Genomic DNA, 21,587 nt, shown 5'->3' with positions numbered 1-21,587 from the left:
CTTGAACTCCAGTTTGACATTTCTGTTACAGCCACACTTGATTATAGTTAATGTGTTTGTGACAGCACCAGTAGCCTCCGATTTTGTCAAAGATTAAACATTTGAGCCGAGCAGCCACCAGAGACGTGTGATGCTCTGAGAAGCCCCCCGCAGTGTGTGGAGCTGGCCTGAGGCACTTATACTTGAGACGGACGAAGGACCAGAACAGAACAACACAGAGCAGGGGTGGAAGTCCAAGTCCAACGCGGAAAGACAGCCTGCTTGAGCAACCAAGAGTGTCAGCTGTGCCCAAGGTGACAGCAGCAACAGCAGATACCTGTGGCGGACTTCCAGGTGGAACTGAGCCAGTCACTCTTAGCTCAGACACCAAGAGGTGGCTAGAGCAGTCTCAAGCTATCCCAGCTGGCAGTGCACTAAAGATACTATATTCCGTGAAATAGAAAAGATTAAAAGTTTGAGATTCTAGAAATAACTCATGCTTCTGTAAAAAATTTTAAAACTTCCCAAGTATGTAAGAAACTGTAAGTCTCTTTCTCACCTTCTCCCATTCCTTAGAAATAATCTCTCTTGATCCCTTGGTATATACCCTTTTACATATCTTTCTATATTTATTGTTGACAGAGTTTATGCACACGGTTGAATGACAGAGAAACAAACAAACCCTGGTTTTTTGGCGATGCTGTTGAGCCCCGGACTAACAGCCCTGGAGCCAACCTATCTTATTGGCTGCTTCTTTTCTGAGATAATATATTTTTCTTATTATCGGAGGCATTTTGAATTGATTTTTTGGCTAAGTGCAAACAATTAAGCAACTAATTTTTTTGTTACTAACTGATACATTTATCTACTTCAATGAACCCTATTTATTACCTAGTCTTTGCTTCTTAAAAAGTCCCAGCAGAGCCAGGGGGAGCCCCTCGAATGGGACATCTTGCCCTAGCAGAACTGTCTGTCACTTTCCGGAGAGCACCCTCCTATTTTAGCAACAGCAGCACGTTCCAGGCTTGTCCTGAGCTTTACCTGCCCCAAGGCCTGGGGCCAGCTACCCCCAAGGGAGGCCAGGTTGCTTTTAGTGAGGAACAACATTATAGACCAGAATCTTGGCTCTAAGGAGTTGCTGTAGGTGAAAAGGGCTGTCGCTGCGACTGGGACTCAGTTAGTAAGGACAGAGCGGGAGAAGGGCTAGTTTTCCTAACATGTAAATAGTTTTTACAAATCCATAAGGAAAAGACCAAAATCCAATAGCAAATGGAATAGCTGGTTCACAGAGAAGGAAATACAAATAGCTCCTACAACATGACAAGATGCTCAGCCTTGTTCATTATGAGAGAGATGAAATTAAAGTTCTCCTAGTGCACCACTTTCACCTATCAGACTGACTAATATAAAAACATTTATCAACACACTATTGGCAAGAGTGAGGGAGGATGGGCATGCTCATACGTCAGGGACTCGCTGATGGGAGTGGAAATCAGTACGGCTTCCACGGAGGGCAGCTAAAGCAATTTCTGCCAGAGGCACACAAGCGTTTGGCTCAGAAGTTCCATTTCTAGGGTTTTGTACTACTGTTATACTTACGTATGGTAAATGATGTAAATACTAGGTGACTTTTTCAGCAAATTAAAAAAAGATTTTATTTATTTTCAAAGAGAATGGGGAGAGGAGGGAGAAGGAGGGGGAGAGGAACATCGATGTGTGAGAAAAACATCGATCAGTTGCCTCTTGCACATGCCTGACTGGAGACCATACTCACAACCCAAGCATGTGACCTGAACGTGAATCAAACCGGCAACCTTTCATTTTGCAGGATGACACCGAACCAACTGAGCCATACCAGTCAGGGCTCAGCAACATTTTTTTTTTATAGAGTAACAAAAGACTGCAAAAAACTAAATGGTCAATGGCAACCTGAAGAAGAGGAAGCTCTCTAAGTACTGATATGCAATGATCTCCTGATTTGTATTGCAATATGGAAAGAACAAGGTGCAGAACAATATGTAAAGTTTTGTACCAAGTGTAGAAAAAGGACAGAAAGGATAGGCATGTACGTGCTCGTGAATATGCAGGGCTTGTGAAGTGGAGGAACTTGGTGGCTCGGGGCCAAGCGGGAAGGAGACACTAGTGAACACCGCTTGGACTTTGTGAACTGTGAATCAAGGGAATGCATTCCCCCTTCCCGGCAAACACACACACACACACACACGCGCACACACACACACACACACAAACCGAACAAAAAACCCCAAAGCAATCAACCAGAAAATAAACTTTACAGACATTTTCCACCACAGTCAGGGTGGTTTTTTGTTGTTGTTGTTGTTTTTTTTTAAAGATTTTATTTATTTATTTTTCGAGAGAGAGGAAGAAGGGAAGAAAGAGGGAAACATCAATGGGTGGTTGCCCGTCATGCGCCCCCTACTGGGGACCTGGACCACAACCAAGGCACGCGCCCTGACTGGGAAGCCAACCAACCACCCTGTGTTCGCAGGCCGGCGCTCAGTCCACTGAGCCGCACCAGCCGGGGCCCTTTGGCTTTACTTGGTTCATTGTGCTAATAGTCCTCCACGCCATGGTGGTATCAGAGTTTCTTTTACTAATCTCTTATTATTTGCATTGTCTGGGAGTTATTTGTTTGCCTTTGAATCTTCCAACAGAAGGATGTACTTCTTTATTTATTTTTTAATTTTTTTTAGGACTTATTTATAACTGATCTTTCAGTTTATTTTTTCCCCGCAACCATTGACACCCGCAAGCCTGATATTGTGCAACACCCATGGTGAACAAAAGTGAATAATTAATTCATGCTTGAAAGGCGCCCTCTGCCTCGGAGGGGCTGTCCTCGGTGGCGGATATGGACACGCGAACGAAGGACGGTAGGACGAAGCGGGCAGAGACAGCCGCGGAAGTGCGCGCAGCAGGAACGCAGTGCCGAGGGAAGCTGGGCCGCCCTGCCCAGAGCAGCCGGGCGGGGTGCAATGGCCAGGGAAGACTTCTCTGAAGAACTGGAGTCTAACCAGGATGTAGAAGGCTAAACAGAATTTTCCAAGAGCAAGGACGGCAGGCAAGCAAATGGTGGGTTCCGGGCAACACAGGGCTCCACCGAAAGTGGAGAGACCAGAGCTGAGAAGGGGCAGTGGAATGGATGCGGGAGGGCAGGCCAGGTTAGGAAGAGCGTTGCGTGACAAAAAGTTTGGAGTTTTGCCCTGCAGGCGGCAGAGAGGCAGGCATGTCTGAGCTAGAAAGGAAAGAACCCCCCAGAGCCTTGAAAGGGAATAGACAGGTGTTCAAATTCGGCCAAATTAGTTTGGTGGCCTGCGTGTACCTTCCTCAAACGCTGCTGCAGACCAGGCCTCCTGGTTTCCTCATCTGCCCCACAACCTTGACCATTGACAGGGGTGAACGAACGTGTGAGGCCAGCAGGAGCCCTCACCCGCACAGCCCACCTGCCTGCTGGGTGAGGCATCAATTCCCTTTTTTTTTGCATGATTTATGCCCAAATCCTCTTCAGCTTCCCGTTCCTTCCTCCTCCCACAACGATAATGGTCTGCACTTGCAACACCCCCCACCCCCAGTCGGGGCCCCTCCTTCCAGAGCTTGTGGCCAAATCAAGTTGGTTGGACACCTGCCATCCACACCCCCGACCCCAGCAAGGCTCCCGAGGGGCGGAGTCTTGAGCCCCTTTATTAGGCCCATCTACTCTTCTTCCCCCTGAGAAGGCGCGAAACGAAGCGTCTCAGGACAAGATGGTTCTCTACCGCGTCCGTGTGTCCACTGGGTCCTCGATCTACTCGGGCTCCTGCAACGAGGTGCAGCTGTGGCTGGTCGGCCAGCACGGGGAAGCTTCACTCGGGAAGTGTCTGCGGCCGTCGAAGGGCAAGGTGAGCTGGCCGGCTGCGCCTCGCAGCCCGGAGGCCGTCCAGGACCGGCGAGCGGAGCGTCCCCTGCGCCCACAGCGCTCGGAGACCGCTGGGCAGTCGCTTAGGGCTACTCGAGGCTCAGGGTAGGCACTAAGCAAAGGTTCCAGCCGCCCGGCCTCCTGGGCAAGGAGGGGGAAGGAGGCGCCTGCACGCCCGTGGTCCACAGAGCTCTCTTTTTGAGACTCGGGGACCCCGAAGCGGCTGCCCGTCTCCTGTTGCCCTGGTTCTTAAAGCTGCTACTTCAAACTCCCTTGTCGGTGCTTAATCTCCGGCCCTGCGGGCTTTCCCACGGGGCGGGGAACCCGGGCGGGCGGGGAGGGGGCTGAGCGCTGACTTTCCTCACCAGCTTCTCCTCTCCCGCCGCACCCCCTGGTGTTCGTCCCCGGCTCCTGCTACTCTTTTCTTCCGCGATTCCCATCCGCACGTGCCGATCGCCCCTCTGGCTCTCTCCTAGACCCCCAGGTCCAGACGTCTGTCCCACGGCCGCCTCACAGGAACGCGCCGAGGGCGGCCCGCCCCTTGTCCCACCTCGCTCGCCTCTCCTCTCGCCTCCCCGCGGTCATCGCGCCTCCCACTCTGTGCGTCTCCGACCCAGAATCTGTCCCCCCGACGTCTCGCGCATCTGCTCCCCGATGGCCGACTCGCCCCGACCACCAATGTCCTCTTGAGCCTAAGTCCCCTTCACCCTCTGCCCCCCACCTCGCCGCTTCTTCTCCTGCTCTCCAAGTCCTTCTTACAGTCAGACGACTTCTTCCAAATTCATCCCCATCCTTAATACACCCGCTCTCGCCTGAAACAGAGGAACGGCTCCCGCTCGTTTTCAAGACTAAATCCACAGCCTTGGTTTGACTTCGAGAGTCTTCGCCCTCTCATTTCCTCTCCCCGGCACGCATCTCACCCGACGCTTCCTTCCTCACGCTTTTCCTGGTGATCTCGGCTTAGACAGACTGTCCTCCGGGAAGCCTGGCCCTAGGTCGGGGGCGGAGGGGCTCTACGTCGCTCAGCCTTGGAGGTGGTGGCGGGGGCGCCGGGGTCTCGCGGCTGAAACCGCCTGGTCAACAGCGTATCTCGCGGCACAAGTGCGCATTCGCCCCGGGCGCGGCGCGGGTGACAGCGCCCGCTCAGCGCCCCATACCGTCAGGACTCCCGGGAGGAAAGGGGGCAGGAAGGAGCGCACCTCCCCTCGCCCGCCGCGCTCCGGGCTGACGAGCTCCACCACCCACAATGGGGTCGTGGACACTCCTGGTCGGTGCGCCCCCTTTCTCTTTCTGGCTTCTTTTGCGCCCCTTTCCCAGAAGCCCCCGGAGGGCCCAGGGGTCCCACCCGCGGGTCAGTGGGCGGGGAGCTGAGATCAGTTCCGGTCCCCCGTGCAGCGGTCGCCGTGGATGCTGCCTGAGCCTGTTCTGTCGCCTGCAGGAGGAGGAGTTGGAGGTGGACGTGAAGGTGTACCTGGGGCCACTGCTGTTCGTGAAAATACGCAAGCAGCACTTCTTAAAGGATGACAACTGGTTTTGCAACTGGATCTCCGTGCAGGGTCCCGGGGCCGGTGGGGACGAGTTCAGGTTCCCCTGTTACCGCTGGGTGGTGGGCAATGGCGTCCAGAGCCTCCCCGAGGGCACTGGTGAGTGCAGGTTGGGGTGTGAGGAGGCTTCTGGGGCACAAGAGCAGCTGGGGCTGGTGGGGAGGGGGAGGGGCGCAGGGCACGGGGGCAGAAACCGGAGGGCGGGTCTCTTCGGTTTGCGGAAGGGGCGGTGGCTGGACTGGCACGCAGCAGCCTGAAGCCTGCGGAGGGCCCTTTCCCCTCAGGGTGGGGCAGAGAGGGCACCCCGGCAGGCACAGGGGAGAGGCTTTCAGGAGAAGCCTCATCGTCCATCCCTTCCTCCGCCCTTCTAGGCCGTACATTGGCAGAGGACCCTCATGGGCTGTTCAAGAAATACAGGGAGGAGGAGCTGAAAGACAGAAAGATGCTGTACCGGTTAGCCTTACCCTCCCCGCGACCCCTCCTGACCTCACGGTGGGCCGTGGCCCCTCCTGGAGCCCATGCCTGATTTCATTTCTGCCCCGCAGATGGGGTACCTGGAAGGAAGGGGTGATCCTGAATGTGGCCGCGGCCAGTTTATCTGACCTCCCAGTAGATGAGAGATTTCTGGGGGACAAGAGATGTGACTATGAGACTTCGGTGGCCAAGGGGTGAGAACAAGGGTGACTGGGTGGGAGGGGGGCGTCCCGGCCCAGTGGCGGCCGAGGGGCTCTCAGGGCTGCACAGGGCTGGGTCAGCCCAAGGTGGGCGCTCAGGGGCGTAATGTGTGATTTGGGGAATAACGTGCCCTTTGCCTACCCTTCCCTGAAGGATCGCCGAAGTAGCTGTCAAAGACTCGCTAAACGTCCTCGTTAAGTGGAACGACCTGGATGACTTCGACAGGGTTTTCTGGTGTGGCCGTAGCAAGCTGTCTGGTCAGTATCCCTACCCCAGTAGTTCTCCCAGGACCTTTACCGCCCATCGAGGGACCCAGGGCTGGGAGATCGGAAGGGTGGATGCCTCTGGGAGGCTGGGGTCAAGAGGGGATGGTCTGGTGGGGGTTGGAAGAACCAGGAGCTGCTGACAGCACGCTCCCAAACTGCCACCCCAGTGCAGGCGCGGAACTCCTGGAAGGAGGATGCCTTGTTTGGGTATCAGTTCCTCAATGGGGCCCACCCCATGCTGCTAAGGCGCTCCCGTCACCTTCCCGCCCGCCTCCTGTTTCCGCCCGGGATGGAGGAGCTGCAGGCTCAGCTGCAGATGGCGCTCCAGGTATGGACATAACAGCACAAAGCGGGCCACGTAGTGACATGGGAGCGCAGGCAGTGTTTGTGCTGCTTTGGGGCCCCTGTGAGCCCGGCCTGCGGCCGTGTGGCCAGAGGGCATTGCCAGGGGAAACCTTGCCTGATCCTGGAGATGTGCAGCCACACGGCTTTCCTCCTTGAAGGAGACCTGTCACTTGTGGAGGAAGAGCGGGAAAGGTAATGGAGACAGCCAAACTCAGAAGTAAGTGGGCCCTCATGCTAGGGATTTGGCGAGTGTGGAGCAAGACAATCAGGGCAGGGGTGGGCTTGTTGATCAGGAGTCAACGTGGATCAACTGAGAGATAAAATTCGTGGAATATATTCGTGAGACAGACCTGGGCTTGGACGCGGGCTTTGCTGTTCATAAATGGTGTGATTTCAGGCAAGGTACCTATCCTTTGTTTCTCATCTGTTTCCTCTTATATAAAACTGGGGCCAATTGAATATGTGTAAGAATTATGAGAGGCCATCAGCACGGGATTCATTACCTGGTACAAAGTAGGTGGTGGAGAAAAATGAGTTTCCTATGCTGCTTCTCCTTTTGGGGAATCAGGGAAGGAAGAGGCCTCCCGCTGACAGCCTGGCCCTCTGCCCCCTCCAGGGAGGCACACTGTTTGAAGCCGACTTCTCCCTGCTGGATGGGATCAAGGCTAACGTCATCCAGTGTGAACAGCAGTACGTGGCGGCCCCTCTGGTGATGCTGAAACTGCACCCTGATGGGAAACTCTTGCCCTTGGTCATCCAGGTGAGAGGCCCCAGGGTTTCTGCTCGCCGTGGCTCGCCCGCTCAGCGCAGCGTCCCCGCTCAGCGCGGCCCCTCACCCAAACGCACTGAGGAGTCACTAGTGCTTAAGCCCTGGAGATGGCATTAAAGGAGGAAATGGGCAAAGGGGAAAGTGCAGCCAAGCTGGAGAGACAGGCTGGAAAAACCTCAAAGCCCTCCAGTGCTGAGGAAGTGCCTGAGGATGGAGACAGCCTGGGAGGGGTTGTGGGAGCCTTGGGGGAGGGGCGGACCTCCGGGGCAGGGAAAGAAGGGTTGGGCAGAGAGGCTGAGGTGTGAGGACTTAGGTTTCCAGGGGACAGTTGGGCGGGAGTGGTGGGGAATCATGTGAGGAGGGCGGGCCCGGAGTGCAGGGAGTGCAGTGGGCCACGGCTGCCAAGTCAAGGAGTAGAAACACAGGAAGCTGGTGTAGGCTGCCGTGAGAGATGCAGTGGGCGCATTCTATGGATCATTGTGTTTAGGACTGATTGGAGCAGGCAGACGCTAGATACAGAGATGAGGGTGACATGCTACAGCAATTGTCCAAGATGGGGGTGATGGGCTCAGATGTGGGAAGTAGCTGTGGGCGTGCAGAGGACAGTGAACCTGGCCTGGATTCAAGGAGAGAGCAAAGGTACAGTCAGGGAAGGCACCTGCAGAAATAGGACAAAAGAGAAAAAGATGGTCAGGTGGGCTTTTGTGTGGCCAACTATGGGGTGATGGGGAGACATTCAAACTGTTACATCCAGCTGTTGACTAGCTGAGAAGTGGAGACTCAGTCAGCTGAGTGCGGGCGGTGCTGGAAGACGGGAGAGAAGCCGAACTTTCTGAAGGAGGGTGTGGGGTAATGGAAGCAGAGGGGTTGAATCTTGTCCACACCGAGGGGACTGAAAGAGGAAGTGGTGGCCAGGAAGTTAGCGGAAGAGGAGTTTCTGCAGAAGGCTAGGGACAGACCAGCGTGTCCAGTGTGCACGCACTGAGTGGGCCGGAAAGGGAAGAGAAGGAAGAGTGGCTTTCGGGAGTAGCGGCAGTGAGATGGAGAAAGCTAAGCAAATTTGGGGAAGAAGGGAGGGGCTAGATATGTGAAGGAGGGGGAATGTGCTGAGCGACTGGCCCTCATCCCTCTCTTCCTCACACTCTTATCCTTGCTCCAGCTCCAACTGCCGAGCGAAGAATTGCCCCTACCACCACTTTTCCTGCCCACCGATCCCCCGATGGCCTGGCTCCTGGCCAAGTGCTGGGTCCGTAACTCTGACCTCTATCTTCATGAGCTGCAGTCTCATTTTCTGAAGACACATTTGGTGCCGGAAGTTATTGCTGTGGCCACCATGAGATGCCTTCCTTCAATACATCCTCTCTTCAAGGTAATACCTTATCACCTGCTCTCCTGCCTGCCCGCCCCTCGGCCCCATGGCACAGTCCCGCCTATGCGGGCGCCCTCTTGTGGAATCTCAGGGTGTAGGGAAAGCCAGCCAATGAAAGACCAGTGAGCATGGCTTGCTCTGCATCTTCGACAGGGTGACTTTACCTCTGGAGGAGGTGAAAATCATTCATTGGCAAGGTAGGGGGCTGGAGGGGAGAGGTGAGAAGTCTTACTCTTTTTAAGTATAATGCACAGATAGATGAGCATACAATATATCAACAATGCACACAAATGATGAGGATTCCATCCCAGAAGGGGGTCCCAAATAACATAAAAGAGTTTTCCAGCCGTTTTGAGTGGTTCTAAAAGAGTGATACGTAGGAACTGATAGGCTCAGGTCAACAACAGTAGCCTGTTTTGTGTGTTTTCTTGTTCATTTTTGTTGTTGTTGTTGTTTACAGACATTTGAACCAAGTATTCATTCACCCGGTAACATTTTTCCCTGGGTGTCCCCAGTGGGGCAGGGACTCTTCTAGATGCCTGTGCCAAGCAAAGCAGGCAGGGGCCTGGCCTTCGCGAATGTTCACGTTCAGTTAGGGCTAAGAGACAATAAAGATCGCATTGTGATGTACCAGCTGTGATAAGTACAATGCGGAGAGTCAAAGCAGAGGGATGTGACGTCAAGTTTAGCCTGGGTGGTCTGGAAAGGCTCCCTCGACGAGATCCTGCAGAGAACGAGAGCTTGAGGAGCCAGCCATGAGATGGCCCAGGTGCGCGCCGTTCTGGGCAGAGACCAGTGTAGAAGAGCACAGAGGTCCCGCAGCAGGAAGAAGCTTGGCAGCTTGGAGAACAGAAAGATGACTGTAGCTGGACAAAAGGAGATGAAGTTGGGAAGGGAGGCGGGTTAGGGCGCACGTTCCTCCGGGAAGGCAGCCGAGCCCCTCGAGGGGCTCGAAGGGGGCCCAGGACCCTGGACAAACTCATATTTCTTGTGTCTCAAACACACACACACACACACACACATATGACGCACTGAGAGTAGATAACTGATATGGTGTATGTGTAGCATTAAAATCTCACAGGAGGTGAGAAAAGGGAAACTGTCTGAAAAGGCTCTTTAGAGGAGTGATAATGAAAAAAGGTTGTGAAACTGAGCTAGACTTTAAATAGTCTTATATGAAAAGAAACGTACCATCTCGGCCTTTTGGCTAAGATCAAGTGTAGTGTCTGTTCTTATCAGTTTAATATCAGATACATCTTCTCTCTGAGGACATTATAGTACGTGGATTTTTGGAGCTGGGAGATGGAATAAGAGCTTGCTCCGTTCATTCCGCACAGTGTCCCCAGTATAGCAGTACTTCCGGGAAAAGTGCACAAAAAAACAACAACAAAAAAAATTAAAAAGAAAAGGGAACGGGAACGATTTCTTCCAATTATCACAGAGCAGTAAGTCCGTGGTTTGTGGAATAAATTACAAATCGACTTAATACTCTCAGTGTTGAGGGACCGCTGAGCTTCATGTCTCTGCTTTTCCTGTCGGCCTGGTGGTACCGTTCCTGCTCTTCAACTCCTCCAGATTCCTGCAGGGACTTGCTGCAGCTCTCTTCTGACTTTGCCCTTCCCTGCTCTCTCCCTCCAGCTGATAATCCCCCACCTGCAATACACCATGGAAATTAACGTGCGGGCCAGGACTACGCTGCTCTCTGGCAAGGGCATTTTTAACAAGGTATGAAGAGGGGAGAGGGACTCTGGAGCTCCTGCTCCCTCTGGCTCTGGCCTCTGGCAGGCGGACTTGCCTGACCCTGCCCATCCTTGCTCTCAGGTGGCGAACATTGGTGGGGGAGGCCACGTGGATCTGCTTAGGCGAGCCGGAGCCTTAATAACCTACAGCTCGTTATGTCCTCCTCATGACCTGGCTGATCGGGGGCTTCTGGGAGTCAAGTCTTCCTTCTATGCCCACGATGCCCTGCGGCTCTGGGAAATCATCTCTCGGTGAGGCAGGGGGAAGGCAGGGCTGGTGGGGTGGGCAGGCAGGAAGAGGCTCGGGAGCATAGGAGGCCTGCGTTGGGGGGCTGGGAGCCTGGACCTGACCCTGGGGGCAAGGAGCAGAGGGCCTGGAGGCTCACCGTCAGCTTCAGCTCCCTTGGCCCAACCCCTTGGCCGGCAGCTACGTGCAGGGAACTGTGAATCTTCATTATGAAACGGATGAGGCAGTGAAACAGGATGTGGAGCTGCAGACCTGGTGTCGCGAGATCACTGAGGTCGGGCTGCAAGCGGCCCCGGACCAAGGTGAGTTGAGCCCCTGCACTGAGACGTCCAATCTGAGAGATGCCTCCTCAGAACATCCCCAGAGTCCTCCCTACTTCTATGAAACCTTCCAGAAGCATGTGCAACCCCTATAAAATGCCCCAAGGCTCTTTCAGTTTCTTCTGTAATAAGAGCCCCTCCAGGGTCCTGATGCAGTGGGACCAGTGGTTGCTCATGAATGTTTAACTGGCTCTCTGGCCGGGGGTGGCGGGCGGGGTGGGGAACCCTGGTGTGTAGCATTTGCCCGCTCCCATGGTGTAAATGTTTCCACCATAGACACCATTGTGAAGTCCACCAGCTTGTTAAATACCTGAACATTAGGCATAACTGACTGTTGAGAGCCAGGATGAGCCGTACAAGTACCCCATTGAGCAGGGTCCCCCAGAAGATCTCCCCATTTCCCCAACCCCAACTCACGCTCACGTCATTTCTCACAGTAGCTCCTGAGAGCCCTTGACACCCTTCTGCGCTCTGTCGATCCCCCTGCTGAGCCTCTCTGAGCTCTGCCTCTACTCTTGGCCTCACAGCTTCTGACTCTCCTTCCCCCTTGCAGGGTTTCCCACCTCCTTGGAGTCCCAGGGCCAGCTTTGCCACTTTGTCACCATGTGCATCTTTACCTGCACTGGCCAGCACTCCTCAGTCCACCTGGGCCAGGTACCTACTATAGGGGGGCAGTGGGCATTTTGTACCTGGAGCGGGGGTGGGGCGCTGTGTGCAGGTGGCTAAGGGGTTATTCTCAGAGCCATTGAGTGGAGATGTCTGCCTCTCCTTAGCTGGATTGGTATGCTTGGGTCCCGAACGCACCGGGCACAATGCGCCAGCCCCCACCCACCACCAAGGATGTGACCATGGAGACGGTGATGGCAACACTGCCCAACTTTCATCAGGCTTCTCGCCAGACGTTCATCACTTGGGTCCTGGGCAGACGCCAGCCCGTTATGGTGAGAGCCAGGTGGCCTGGACCCCGAGGAGGGGGCAGCTGGAGGAGGTATAGCATCCCAGCTGGGGGTCCCAGGCTCTGAGCTGCCATGTCCTCTCCGCCCCCAGGTGGCTCTGGGCCAGCACAAGGAGGAGTATTTTTCTGACGCTGAGCACAAAGCTGTGCTGACCAAGTTCAGGGAGGAGCTGGCTGCCCTGGACGAGGAGATTGGGGTCCGGAACGCGAAGCTGGACATGCCCTACGACTACCTGCAGCCCCGCATGGTGGAAAACAGCGTGACCATATGAGCACCTCCGGCTTCTGGTTGTCTCTGCCCCACTTCCACCCAACCCGCTACCCCGTCTCCTGGTGCTCTAGGTTTCACCCACTATCGCTCCCCTTTCTACCTCCACCTTCCCTAGAGAGTCACCTTTCCTTTGAGTATGGCCACAGTGAATAAATCTTACCCCAATTGAACCACCCAGGGCCTCACTTCCCCTATCTTCCTCCCTCTTTTCCTATAGCCCGGCCTTCCTCCCTCCCTCCCTCCCTCCCTCCCTCCTCACTGGGATCTCCCAGAGGGCAGATAATAGTCCCATTTATGTTCACCGTTTCGGGAATGGACTAGGGTAATGATACATACTACACATTTTTTATGATTTTGAAACTCATCTGAGTTGAACAACAATGAAATGATATTTGAGACTAATGAAAGAAAAGAAATCAGATCAAACTCTCCTACAGCAAACACTGGCAAAAGCATGTTTCAAGTCTTTTTAAGTCGATGGGATTTACATGTCCCAAAGGCAGACACAGCACAAAACAAAGCATTAACGCAGCAGTTGTTAAGATTTTCACGTTGTGGCTCACGTAGAAAATGGCAAATGGAAGTAAACTGGTTAAACTGAAGAAGCTGCTTCCAGCTGAAGGTGTTTGACCTTGAGACTTCTGTCTGAAGGACCCATAAATATAACCCATTTGCAGTTTACCAGTTGGGAAGCTCCAAATTAAACTAATTAACTGGAAAAATAGTAAAAATCTCATGGCTATTATATGGGTGACGCTTGGTCTGACTCCTGAAGGAAGACTGGGAGACCAAAGGCTGTGGGAGCGGGTGGGGTAGAATTTAATGCTGGGACTTAGGAGAACCCCCAGGAGGCCAGAGCTCGCCACAGCCTTCACCCCGGAAATCCCACAGTAATGCAGTTTGGCCCGCGATGCGGGGGGGGGGGGGGGGCGGGTGTAGCAGGGAAGTAGTGAGAAGGGGAGTCTCCTGAAAAACATGTTTCCTGCCAGGAAATTAGACTTGACCTTTGGGAAGCGGGCAGGGAAGGCTTGCAGGCAAGGGCATGACAGGTCCCAAAAGTCAAACACTCAGTGGCGTCTCCTTCACCTTGGAGGCCACACCTCCCCTCCTCGGAGGCCCACCTCCTTCTCCTCGAGGGTGCCCCCTCATTATTTGTTCCTTGCTGCATGCTCTCCTTCTGAGGGCATTCTCCTCAGTCTCTGACAGAGAAATCGTCAAATGCCACTGTTCTCTGGAAATGCATTTGTTAGAGCCACAGCTCTATGACAAACAGGCTGGTAGGGAGAAAACCAGGACACGCGGCCTGATGTTCTCTAGCACCTGAACATACACCCCGTAAGTTCCAGTGCGGCTACAAAAGAAAAACTGGGGTCTTAGTGGCCGACGTTATTTAAGCTGAATAAACTCAGTTTCTTACACCAAACTTACTTCAACAATACATTTCTTATAACACATATCAGTAAATGGAAATGCAGTACATTAATATAAATCAAAGCAAGTGTAAACTCAAGACTGAGCGTGATGCAACGTAGGAGTGAGTGATAAACCCTTCCCAGGACGGCTCAAGGGAAACTCTTGCAAACAGACCTCCAGCACCAAAGTTTGAGATAAGAAACCATAGAGTAAGTATACATCTGGCAAGAGGGAACTTTCATCCCAAACCTGGTTATTGTTTGTATCCTAGCATCTTCACGGTAAAAGTCTGGCACATACTCTCTAGATTTACCTTGATCCACAAAACGTGATCACTAGCTCAGTGCATAGTCATTCACAACCTTTGTGTTAAGTATTTGCATTCATTCTGAGATGTCTCATTTAACCGCCCATTGAAACTGGAGCCATTGACTTGTTATAATTTCCAGCTAAAGCTGAGTGAAAGAGTGTAGGAATTTTTTTCTTTTTTTTTTTTTGTCTCACCAGAAGACAGTTTTTCATTGTTCTGAGCAGGGGAGGGGGCGGAGGGGAAGAGAGAGAGAGAAAACAGATGTGAGAGAAAAACATTGACCGGTTGCCTCTTGTACATGCCTCGACTGGGGATCAAACCTACAACCTAGGTTTGTGTCCTGATGGGGAACGGAACCCACAACCTGTTGGTGTAGGGGACTGCACTACTACCCCCTGAGTCCCACCAGCCAGGGCAAGAGTGTAGGGTTTTACCTCTTCTCTTTCTACACAGCAAAACTGCTGGATCTGCAGCTGCTCTCTCACTGCAGGGAGGGGAGTGGAGTGCCAGCCTGAGTGAGCCCCGCTGCGTGGGTCCCACTCTGTGGGTCCTGTACCCACCCCGGACTTGCCCTGGCCCTGAGAGGATGCGGTTGACTTACATATGGGGAGGGCTGGGCGGGGCATTCCTGGCCGGAAACCAGGAGTGGGCCAAGGCCCAGGGCTGGGGATGGGCTCGCCTGGAGCCCAACATTGGTGAATGCAGGTTAAGTTATGCGGTTGTTTCTGCGTCATCCCTCAGGGGAATAAAGCTGCGACATTGCGGCTGGGATAGAGACTCATGCACCGGAGGGGTCGCGGCTGAGAAAGTGTGAGGCCAGCCTTTGAAGACCCCCAGCAAGCCTGACCTCCAGGACGCTGTCTCCAACCCTAACTTCTCCAGGCCACAGCGCTGTCTTCTCTGACTGCTCGCTGCTTTCTCCGCTGATCTCAGCCACGGGAACGAGCTCTTGTGGGAAGTGTCTGTGAGAATGGAAAGATGTAAGAAATACTGAGAAGACAGAATGGGCCGGACTCGGCAATCCGTCAGCAGGAATTGGTAAGGAGGAGGAGGAAAGGATGACTCCAAGCACCCGGGCTGGTTAGGGGGCAAAGATTTTTTATCTTAAACTTTTAAATTGACACACAACACTCAGACAAGAAAGGGCACAAAACACAATGTCCTGCTCAAAGGATCATCACCAAGAGAAAATCATGTAGCAACAGGCCAGGACAAGAAAGAAAACATTACCAGCTCCCTTAAAGCTCCCATATAACTCCCAACATTACCCTGAATTTTTAAATATTCATCTTTAATTGGAATTTTTTTCTAACATAGTCTAAGGTAACTCTGCTCAGTCTTTACCCTGAAGGAAACCCTGAAATATGTTCAGGTCTCAGAAAATCTGTACTTCACCATTTTGATATCTACAACTCATGGTACACTAACATAATTATTATCAGTGTGATATAATAATGCAATATCAGGGCTTTTTTGAGTAGACATTGATACTTTTCCTGTGGATATATTTATTTTGACCAGCTTTTCTGTAGCTTGCCTATCCCTAAAGAACATCAACTATAATGCTAGGAATGGAAGTAGGAGATTTTTTCTTTTAACAAATTCCCCACTTTGGTAGTATAGCTTTATTGAATTAGAACTAAAGTACAACGCTGGCCGGTGCGGCTCAGTGGACTGAGAGCCGGCCTGCGAACCAACAGGTTGCTGGTGGGGTTCCCAGTCAGGGCGTATGCGGGGGCTGAGGGCCCGGTGCCCAGGTGCAGGCGCGCAAGGGGCAACCGATGGATGTATCTCCCGCACATCAATGTTTCTCTTTCTCCCTCCCTTCCCCTTTTTATTCAAAACAAACAAAACCCCCGCAAAACTAGAGGAGAACACACTGCATGCATTTGGAGTGCATAAATTGATCATTTTCTGACACATGTATATGTCGATACAGCCATATCTACAATCAAGATGGTGAACATTGTCATCACCTCCAAAAGGTTGCTTGTGTCCTTTTGCCCCTCGTTTCTTCCTCCATCCCTGTTCCCAGGCAACAATCATCTGCTTTCTGTGATAAACTAGTTTTTATGTTACAGATTTTGTAAGAATGGAATCATGCAATGTGTACTCTTTTTGTCTGGCTTGTTTCATTTAGCATAGTAAGTTTAAGATTGATCCATGTTATTGTATATTGTAGCTGCGTCTTTTTTTTTTTTTTTTAAGGATTTTATTCATTTTTAGAGAGAGGGGAAGGAAGGGAGAAAGAAAGAGAGAGAAGCACCAATGTGTGGTTTGCCTCTTGTGTGCCCTACTGGGGACCTGGCCCATAACCCAGGCATGTGCCCTGACTGGGTACTGAACCAGCATCCTCTGAGTTTGCAGGCCAGTGCTCCATCCACTGAGCCACACCAGCAGGGCTGAGGCTTCTTTTTATTGCTGCATCATATCCCTTTGTGTTCAATGCCACAACCTGTGTATCTGTTCATTGGATGATAGTCATTTGGGGTTTTTGTGTATTTTGGCTGTTACAGATAAAGCTTTTCTGGCCAAATAAAGCTTCATATACAATTCTTGTGTGCATATGTATTTCTGTTTACTTTTGGGTAAATTCCTAAGAGTAGGTTGTATGATTGTATATACTTAACCTTTTAAGAAACTGCCAATGGTTTTCCTAAGTGTTTGCACCATCTTACGTCCCCTCAGCAGTGTTTGAGGGTTCCGGTTTTCCACATTCTTAGCAACACTTGGCATGGTAAGTCTTTGTAATTTCAGACAATTGAGTCTGTGTAGGGACCAGTGATATTGAGTATCTTTTCATGCATTTACTGGACACTTTTATATTTTCCTTTGTAAAGTCTATTTAGATATTTTGACCATTTTAAAAATGGAGATATTTGTCTAATTAATTACTAGTATGGGTTTTTTATTTATATTGGATACAAGTTCTTTGTGTGATACAATCATTGCAAATATTTTCTCCCAGTTTGCTTTTTCTTTTCTTAATGGCATCTTCTGAAGAGCAAGAGATTTAAATTTTGATTAATTTTAATTTTTAATTTAAAAAATCACTTCATGCTTTTTGTGTTCTAGGTAAGAAACCATCGCCTAACTCCAGCAAAAGATTTTCTCCTGTGTTTTCTTGCAGAAGTTTTATAATTTCAGAATTTACATTTAGGTCTACAATCCATTTTGAATTTATTTGTGTGTATTATATGACATAAAGATTGATGTTGTTTTTTCCCCAGAAAGATATCGAATAGATCCAACATTACTTGGATATTTTTCTCCCAAAATTGAGTTTCTTTAGCACCATTGTTGAAAATCTATTTGCCATAAATGTGTGGGTCTGTTTCGGAACTCTCTATTCTGATCTCTATTTCCATCTTTTCATCAATAGCAACACTTTTGATTACTGCAGCTTTATGATCAGTGAAGAAGTCAGTAAGATAATCCTGCAACTTTCTTCCTTTTCAAAGGTATTTTGATTATTCTAGGTCTTTTGCAATTTCATATAACGTTTAGGATTCATTGGTCTATTTCTACAAAATAGCCCCATAGAATTTTGATTGAAGTTATATGGAATCTATAGATTGTTTTGGGAGAGAATTTTTATTATTTTAACATTATTGATTCTTTTGGTCCATGAACATGGTATTTCTCTCCATTTATTTGAATTTTCTTTATTTCTTGTAATAATGTTTTGTGCTTTTCAACGTAGAGGCCTTGGATGACTTTTGTTTTATTTATTCCTAGGTATTTTATGTTTCTTTTTGGCACTATTATAAATTAAATTGTGTTAAAAAATTTATTTCCAACTGTCTATTTCTAGTGTATAAGACTACAATTGATTTCTGGATATTAATTTTGTATTCTATGATCTTACCAAATTATTTTAATAGTTCTATATGTCGTTTTGTAGATTCCTTGGGATTCTCTATGGAGACAATCATGTCATCTATAAATAAGAATAGATTCATTTGTTTCCTTTATGTAGTGTTAATTAATTAATTAGTCTTATTGAGATGGCTCGAACTGCCAGCAAGATGTTGAATAAAAGTGCTAAAAGTGAGCATGCTTGCTTGTTCCCAATCTCAGGGGGCAGTATTTCAAGGTTTGTTTATTATTGAGTATGATATTAACTGTAGAGGGTTTTAAGGTGCTCTCTATCAGTTTGAGAAAATCCCTTATTAGTTCTAATTTGCTGAGGTATTAAAAAAGATCACAAACAGGTTATAGCTCTAGAATAACCATTTGATTCATGCAAAGCCTGCTTGGTCGTTTGCTTACTGGATCAATGCATGTGTCAGCTTCCCCACCAACACTTACTGCTTTTCCTTCCGTTTTGAACCAAGAAATATTTGAAAAATACATTTGTTTTATTGTATTGGGTTGCCCAAAAAGTCCATTTAGTTTTTTCTGTAAATTAAGACACATTTTTCTGGAGGAGAGGAATATGGCAGAGGAGTGAGTGGAGGTCACACTGAATTCCTCCCAGGACCAAACTGGAATTGCAGCTAAATTGTGGAGAAATCACCTGGAAAACAATGGAACGACAGTGACGGGGGAGCCTTGGAGCCTCGGACAGACAGTGGAATCGGCTTTCGTACATCCTAATGGGTGGGAAGTGCAGTGGAGGCTCGAGAGGGTGGGCTGGGAACTCATGGGCACATGCACCAGTAGGATATTGAAACGGCCAGTTGGAGCCCCCTAAGAACAGGGTCTAAATCATAAGCATGGACCTCTAACCTACAGCATCAGAACCCCAAAAAACACACAGACAAAAGACAGCGGCGAAAAGTGGAGTGGTGCTCTTTGCCAGAGACAGGTGGCTAGAGATGCAAAGAGACGTTTTAAGGAGCAATGCAAAAATTTGCAATGGCAGCCACCTTCCTTGGTCTCTGGGCAGAGGTGGGAGCAGAGTGGGCTGGAGCCTGAGGAAAGATTGGTGAGGAGAGCTTTGGGGAGAGAACAGAGATGGTGGCCAGCGGGGCCCCAGTGATGACTCACCTCCCACTCTGCAGCTTCTATCTTGCTCAGGCATAAAGGACACAATAGCCTCACCCTCAGGAGGCTACGCCCCAGGCAGGAGTTGCGTGCAGCCCTGGGTGCTGAGTACAGAGCGGCTGGCACAGATAGTGGATCTCTGGCTAAAGAGGTCACAGAGCTGCCTAGAGACATTTGTGGAGAGACTGGAGATGGAGATGTTGGGGAGAGAACTCAGGGAATAGCCGGGGGGATATAGGTGCTGACTCCTCCCCCATTCCTCGGCTTCCATCTTGCTCAGGCACACCACTCCCTTGAGTGGCAGCAGCCTGTGAGGACGCAATAGACCCACCCTCAGGAGGCACTGCTCTGCCCTGTGGTGCCTAAGCTTGATGGTTGAGGGCCGAGTGACTAGACTAACAACTGCAGAAGACAGACACAGACAGTAGATTCCTGGAAGTCTCAAACAGACTGCCTAAAGTCAGACAGGGCAACATCTGACATCATCAGAGGCAGACCCAGAAAGAAAAGAAAAATATAAAAAAAGACCCCTCCACTACCATAGAAGTTCACACCACAAAGTCAGGAAATCGAGACAGATCAATTTAAGAAGCAGAAGCAAAAAAGGAGAGTCTCACAAATAATGCGAAGGAAAAGAAACATCCCCAAATGAGGGGAAAGAAGGAATCCCCACAGAGAGAACTAAATGAAATAGAGACAAGTAAACTATCAGATTTTGAACTCAAAACAATGGTTCTAAGGAAGCTCAATGAGCTCAGCGAGCTCAAAGAGAATTATGAGAAACTACAGGGAAACTATGAGGAACTTACTGCAAACTATATAAACATGAAAAAGGACATAGAAACTATCCATAAGAGACAAGAGGAAATGAAGAATACAATTTCTGAATTTAAGAACACAGAAAAAGGAATCAAAAGCAGGCTAGATGAAACTGAGGATCGAATCAGTGAGCTGGAGGACAAGGTAGAAAACAGCTCCCAGAAAGAGCAAGAAATGGAAGAAAGGCTCAAAAAGAATGAAGAGGCATTTAGAGAAATGCAGGACAACCAGAAACGTAATAATATCCATATAATAGGGATACTAGAAGGAGAAGAAGAGAAAGGGATAGAGAACCTGTTTGAAAAAGTAATGATGGAAAACTTCCCTAATTGGAGGAGAGGAGAAGTCACACAAGTCCAGGAAGCACAGAGGGTCCCATTCAAGAGGAACACAATGAGGCCCACTCCAAGACACATCATCATTAAAATGGCAAATATCAAAGACATAGAAAGAATCCTACAGGCAGCAAGGGAGAAACAGGTAGTAACATACAAGAGAGCCCTGATATGGCTAGCTGACTTCTCCACAGAAACACTACAAGCCAGAAGGGAATGGCAAGAAATATTCCAAGTAATGAAAAGCAAAGGCCTACAACCAAGACTGCTGTACCCAGCAAGTCTCTCAATTAAAATGAAGGTGAAATAAGGAATTTCTCAGGCAAAAGAAGGCTAAAAGAATACATCTCCACCAAACCAGCACTACAGGATATGCTAAAGTGACTGGTTTAAGAAGATGTAGAAAAAGAGTGAGAAAGAGAACACAGGTACAAAGGGAAAAAGTGAATAAGGACCTATCAATGATAACTTTAAATGTAAATGGACTAAATGCCCCAATCAAAAGACACAGGATGGCTGAATGGATAAGAAAACATGATCCACACTTATGCTGCCTACAAGAGATCCACCTCAGAACAAAGGACCTACACAGACTGAAAATGAAGGGATGGAAAAAAATATTCCAAGCAAATGGACAGGGGGAAAAAAGCAGGGGTAGCAATACTTATACCAGACAAAATAGATTTCAAAACAAAGGCCATAAAGAGACCCCAGAGGGATGCAAGGATGGTTCAATATATGCAAATCAATAAATGTAATACATCACATAAACAAAAGGAAAGAAAAACCACATGCTTATCTCAATAGATGTGGAAAAAGCATTTGATAAGGTACAGCACCCATTTAGGATCAAAACACTCAGCAAAATGGGAATAAATGGGAATAAAGGGGGCATAATAAAGGTCATATATGAAAAACCTGCAGCCAACATCATACTCAATGGGCAAAAACTAAAAGCTTTCCCACTAAGATCGGGAACAAGACAAGGATGTCCACTTTCACCACTTCTATTCAATGTAGTATTGGAAGTCCTAGCCACAGCAGTCAGACAAGAAAAAGAAATAAAAGGCATCCAAACTGGAAAGGAGGAAGTAAAGCTACCATTGTTTGCAGATGACATGATAGTGTACATAGAAAACCCTATAGACTCCACCAAAAAACTACTCAACCTAATAAGTGAATTTGGCAAAACAGCAGGCTACAAAGTCAATATTCAGAAATTGAAGGCATTTCTGTATACCAACAATGAAAGAGCAGAAGCAGAAATCAGAAAAAAAAAATCCCATTTGCTATAGCAACAAGAAAAATAAAGTACCTGGGAATAAA

At 49.5% G+C, this 21,587-nt stretch overlaps 1 protein-coding gene and 1 non-coding gene across 2 annotated transcripts; both read left to right on the top strand.

Annotated features, from left to right (window-relative positions):
* Positions 1-3,743: 3,743 nt before the first annotated feature.
* On the top strand, positions 3,744-12,553 carry ALOX15 (arachidonate 15-lipoxygenase). The gene is made up of 14 exons (XM_054575630.1): positions 3,744-3,878; positions 5,334-5,538; positions 5,811-5,892; positions 5,985-6,107; positions 6,268-6,371; positions 6,548-6,708; positions 7,342-7,485; positions 8,654-8,863; positions 10,502-10,588; positions 10,685-10,854; positions 11,030-11,151; positions 11,723-11,823; positions 11,943-12,110; positions 12,217-12,553. Exons 1-14 carry the CDS (start codon positions 3,744-3,746, stop codon positions 12,394-12,396), a joined length of 1,992 nt encoding a protein of 663 aa, XP_054431605.1. The 3' UTR covers positions 12,397-12,553.
* LOC129072404 (U2 spliceosomal RNA) lies at positions 10,051-10,242 on the top strand. Its single transcript, XR_008529352.1, has one exon. It is a non-coding gene; the product is annotated as a U2 spliceosomal RNA (small nuclear RNA).
* Positions 12,554-21,587: the final 9,034 nt, after the last annotated feature.

Source organism: Pteronotus mesoamericanus, unplaced genomic scaffold (genome assembly GCF_021234165.1).
Source record: "Pteronotus mesoamericanus isolate MK-2021 breed Mesoamerican mustached bat unplaced genomic scaffold, CSHL_Meso_final contig_317, whole genome shotgun sequence".
Lineage (NCBI taxonomy): Eukaryota > Metazoa > Chordata > Mammalia > Chiroptera > Mormoopidae > Pteronotus > Pteronotus mesoamericanus.
This window is presented reverse-complemented; position numbering and strand designations above follow the sequence as displayed.